At 36.5% G+C, this 3286-nt stretch overlaps 1 protein-coding gene across 2 annotated transcripts; it reads left to right on the top strand.

Moving 5' to 3' along the window:
* Positions 1 to 448: 448 nt before the first annotated feature.
* LOC124461205 (E3 SUMO-protein ligase ZBED1-like) lies at positions 449 to 2421 on the top strand. Of its 2 annotated transcripts, none has more exons than XM_047012760.1 (2): positions 449 to 2119; positions 2191 to 2421. In XM_047012760.1, exons 1-2 carry the CDS (start codon positions 752 to 754, stop codon positions 2386 to 2388), a joined length of 1566 nt encoding a protein of 521 aa, XP_046868716.1. In that variant the 5' UTR covers positions 449 to 751; the 3' UTR covers positions 2389 to 2421. The 2 variants fall into 2 exon arrangements, with proteins under 2 accessions (XP_046868716.1, XP_046868717.1); XM_047012761.1 differs by having other exon boundaries at positions 2186 to 2421.
* The last annotated feature ends 865 nt before the right edge of the window (positions 2422 to 3286 follow it).

Here is a 3286-nt window from a genome sequence, read left to right as displayed (position 1 = left end):
TGGAGAATAATCGCAAAAAGGAGTCTTTTTTCGCCTCTTCTTGCTTAATGTTTATTATGAATGTTACTCATGAGCGTATTCAGTTAATTTTATTTCACACAAGAGAAGTCAAAAGCAAAGCAAAAGACACAAAAAAAAAGTAGAAGAATAAAAAAAAAGCAATAGTCCTTCCACTGTCTGCCTCAGAGTCTGTCTGTACCACATCTCTTCATCTCTATGTGGCATTTGCCTAGTTACGTCTGGTCGTTTTGGAGTTTTTGCTCCAGTCGAGAGTCTGCTGTTGCCTGAAAATTAAGTTAACGCCATCAACACTTCGTCTAAGTGTGTGTGTGTGTGTGGGAAACTATCGATGGCTTTATCGACACTATCGATGGTTGAGCACTATCTAGTCGACTCACTATCGATTGTCATGCAGTACCGATAGTGTATCGATAGTGCCTCGATAGTGTCACCAATAGTTGTGAAATAAATTCCGCGTTTTGAAAAAGTGGCGTCGCTTGGCTGGTGAAAAATTTTCTTGCTTTCAATTACAAAACAAAAACATAATTTTAAAGAAAGGGATCGCTTTCTCCAAATGGGTAATAAAAATAAGAGTAGTTGAAGCAATTTCAAAGCAACCGAAAATACGTCCAACTTGCGGGATCACCTGAAACGGTTTCATCCTAGTTTAAGGGACGATGAAAGGAACTCCGCTAATTATGGAGATCAGGGCGACAGCATATTATCCACCAGCAGCAGCTGCCGATCAAGTATGAGATCTTTAGATTCATACATTAAAAACTCTGTCCTGTACGATTCCAACTCATCGCGAAAAAACATTGTTGATAAAACTTTAGCGGAGATGGTCGCCTTGGATAGCATAGTAGAGGATCGTGGATTCATCAAGTACAGCAAAATTGTGGATGCCAGGTACAAGCTGCCAAGTCGCCGTCATTTACAAAGTGTGCTGATGATGGATTTATTTAAAGAAACTTCGGCAAAGCTTTCAACCATTCTAGAAGAAGTTTCTAGTGTTGCTGTTACGTGTGACATATGGTCGTCACGTGCCAACATAAGTTTTTTTAAAGTGACTAGCCACTTTATTCATGAGTTCACTCTTAAAACAGCTTCATTGGCAACAAGAAAGCTATTGGATGCCACGAACCATTCAGCTCAAAATATTGCGAATACTTTGCAAGAAGTTTTAAATTCTTGGGGTTTGTTTGACAAAACTGAGTGTATTGTCACGGACAATGCCAGCTCCATGATCGAAGCTTGCGAGCTGTTAAAGATTCGTAACATTCCCTGCTTTGCTCACACGTTAAATTTGGTTGTTCAAGACGGTCTAAATTTCGACGATGACGAAAAAACAATGGCAATAATTTCAAAATGTAAAGCAATTGTAAAATTTTTCAAAAAAAACACTATTGCTAATGAAAAGTTTAAGATGGCGCAAGAAAAGTTTGGGTATTCACTTTTACAAGAAACTCCAACTAGATGGAATAGTTTCTTTTATATGATTCAACGAATACTGGCGACCCATGATGAAATTGCAGTAGTACTATTGTCTACATCCAATGCACCACTGCCATTTCAAGCGGAGGAAATTGATGTTTTGAAGGACTTGGAAAAAATTCTTACAGTATTTGAAGAAGTTAGCAAAAGAATATCTGGTGGGAAATATGCTACGATTTCGCTTATAATTCCCTTGACAGATGTACTTATTCGTAAAACGCATACTATTTCTTCGGATGTGCACACTGAAGTTGGACAAAAAATGGTCACTGTTTTATTAGATTCAATCGTAAAACGTTTATCGCCATATGAAAAAAAAACTGCGACGAGAATGGCGACAATTTTAGATCCCCGATTTAAAAAGATTGGGTTTCAACATATGTCAAATGCCGAACAAGCTGCACATTGTTTCGAAAACGAGTTGACGGCTTCTATGAACAAAGATAGTTCAAATGACACAAATGTGGAACCCATCTCAACAAATAAGGATCCGCTTTTCGACTACATTGGGAACAAAGCCCGTTCCATGGCTAGAAACACGCGATCGGATGCTATCATTGCGAAGAGGCAGTATTTGGAAAGGCCCTTAAGCCAACAAGATGTTGATCCCCTATTATGGATGAAAGTAAATTATAAAATTTTAAATGTCAATATCCAAAAATTAATTTGTTCTCATTAATATTTTTCTTAGACCAGACGGACTTTCCTGCAATAAAAACGTTGATGTTAAAATACTTTTGCATTCCGGCCACTTCTGTCCAGTCAGAGCGGGTATTCAGCAAGGCAGGGCAAATAGTATCAGACCGCAGAACACGTCTAAAGGAGGAGAATGTGAACATTTTGTTATTTTTAAACCAAAATCTTTGGCTTACTTCCTCGGAAACCACCGAATAAGCGACGTAAAACATATATATGTACATATAAATAATTAAAAACATTAAACTATGTATTTGAAAAATTAATTTTAGTTTTATGTAGGTCACTATCGAGGCACTATCGAAGGCACTATCGAGGCACTATCGATGGTTTGGTAAAAAACTATCGCCGCTATCGATGGTGCCGACTATCGATAGTTTCCCACACTGTGCGTGTATGTGGTGTGTGTGTGTATGTTTTGCGGGCGGTTTCCCTCAAATTAGAAGCCTCTAAAAAGTAGATGAGAAAAGTTTGTTGCTCGGCGCGTTGATAACTTGAATTACATGCTCTCATATTTCTTTCATGGGAATCCTGAACTGGGCTTGGCTGGTGCTAAAGGGAAAGCATCGCACATAGGTAGATTTTGCAAAATTAGGCGGCCAAAAACATTTTTGCAATAGAATACACTTTAAATGGAAAAAATATTTAAATATTATTGTTTCCTATTAAAATACATTAATTTCCTATTAAAATACATTAATTTCCTATTAAAATACATAAATTTAATTTTTTTTTAACTTAATACTAAAATGGCAAGGTTTTCTATTGAATATGGGCTAACTTTAAATGAAACATTACAAAAGTTGTCTTTATCTATTAGAATATATTATTATTTTTAAGTTCAGAGTTACATAAAATATTATTTAATCATTATGAATATGTTTATTCTGCTTCCGAGTCAAAATCGTGATGCTCAGCACTATCATTTGGCTCAGCAGGAATGAGCATATTTATGGTTTCCCTTAAAAATGGTTCATGTGATTTTTTTTTTGTTGATTTCATACAGCTTATGAGTGGGTCGGAAGTTAATAACAACCTTTGATAAATGTCGCGATTGCATTCTTCCCTTGAAAACTTTCTTGCAAAGTTGAGACGG

Source organism: Drosophila willistoni, unplaced genomic scaffold (genome assembly GCF_018902025.1).
Source record: "Drosophila willistoni isolate 14030-0811.24 unplaced genomic scaffold, UCI_dwil_1.1 Seg267, whole genome shotgun sequence".
Taxonomy (NCBI): domain Eukaryota; kingdom Metazoa; phylum Arthropoda; class Insecta; order Diptera; family Drosophilidae; genus Drosophila; species Drosophila willistoni.
This window is presented reverse-complemented; position numbering and strand designations above follow the sequence as displayed.

Excerpts from the sequence above, each read along its gene's own strand:
- LOC124461205 (XM_047012760.1), top strand. The coding sequence starts at position 752 with ATGAGATCTTTAGATTCATACATTAAAAACTCTGTCCTGTACGATTCC. Across the intron at positions 2,120-2,190 it reads ATCCCCTATTATGGATGAAA|ACGGACTTTCCTGCAATAAA; the intron begins GTAAATTATAAA and ends TTCTTAGACCAG.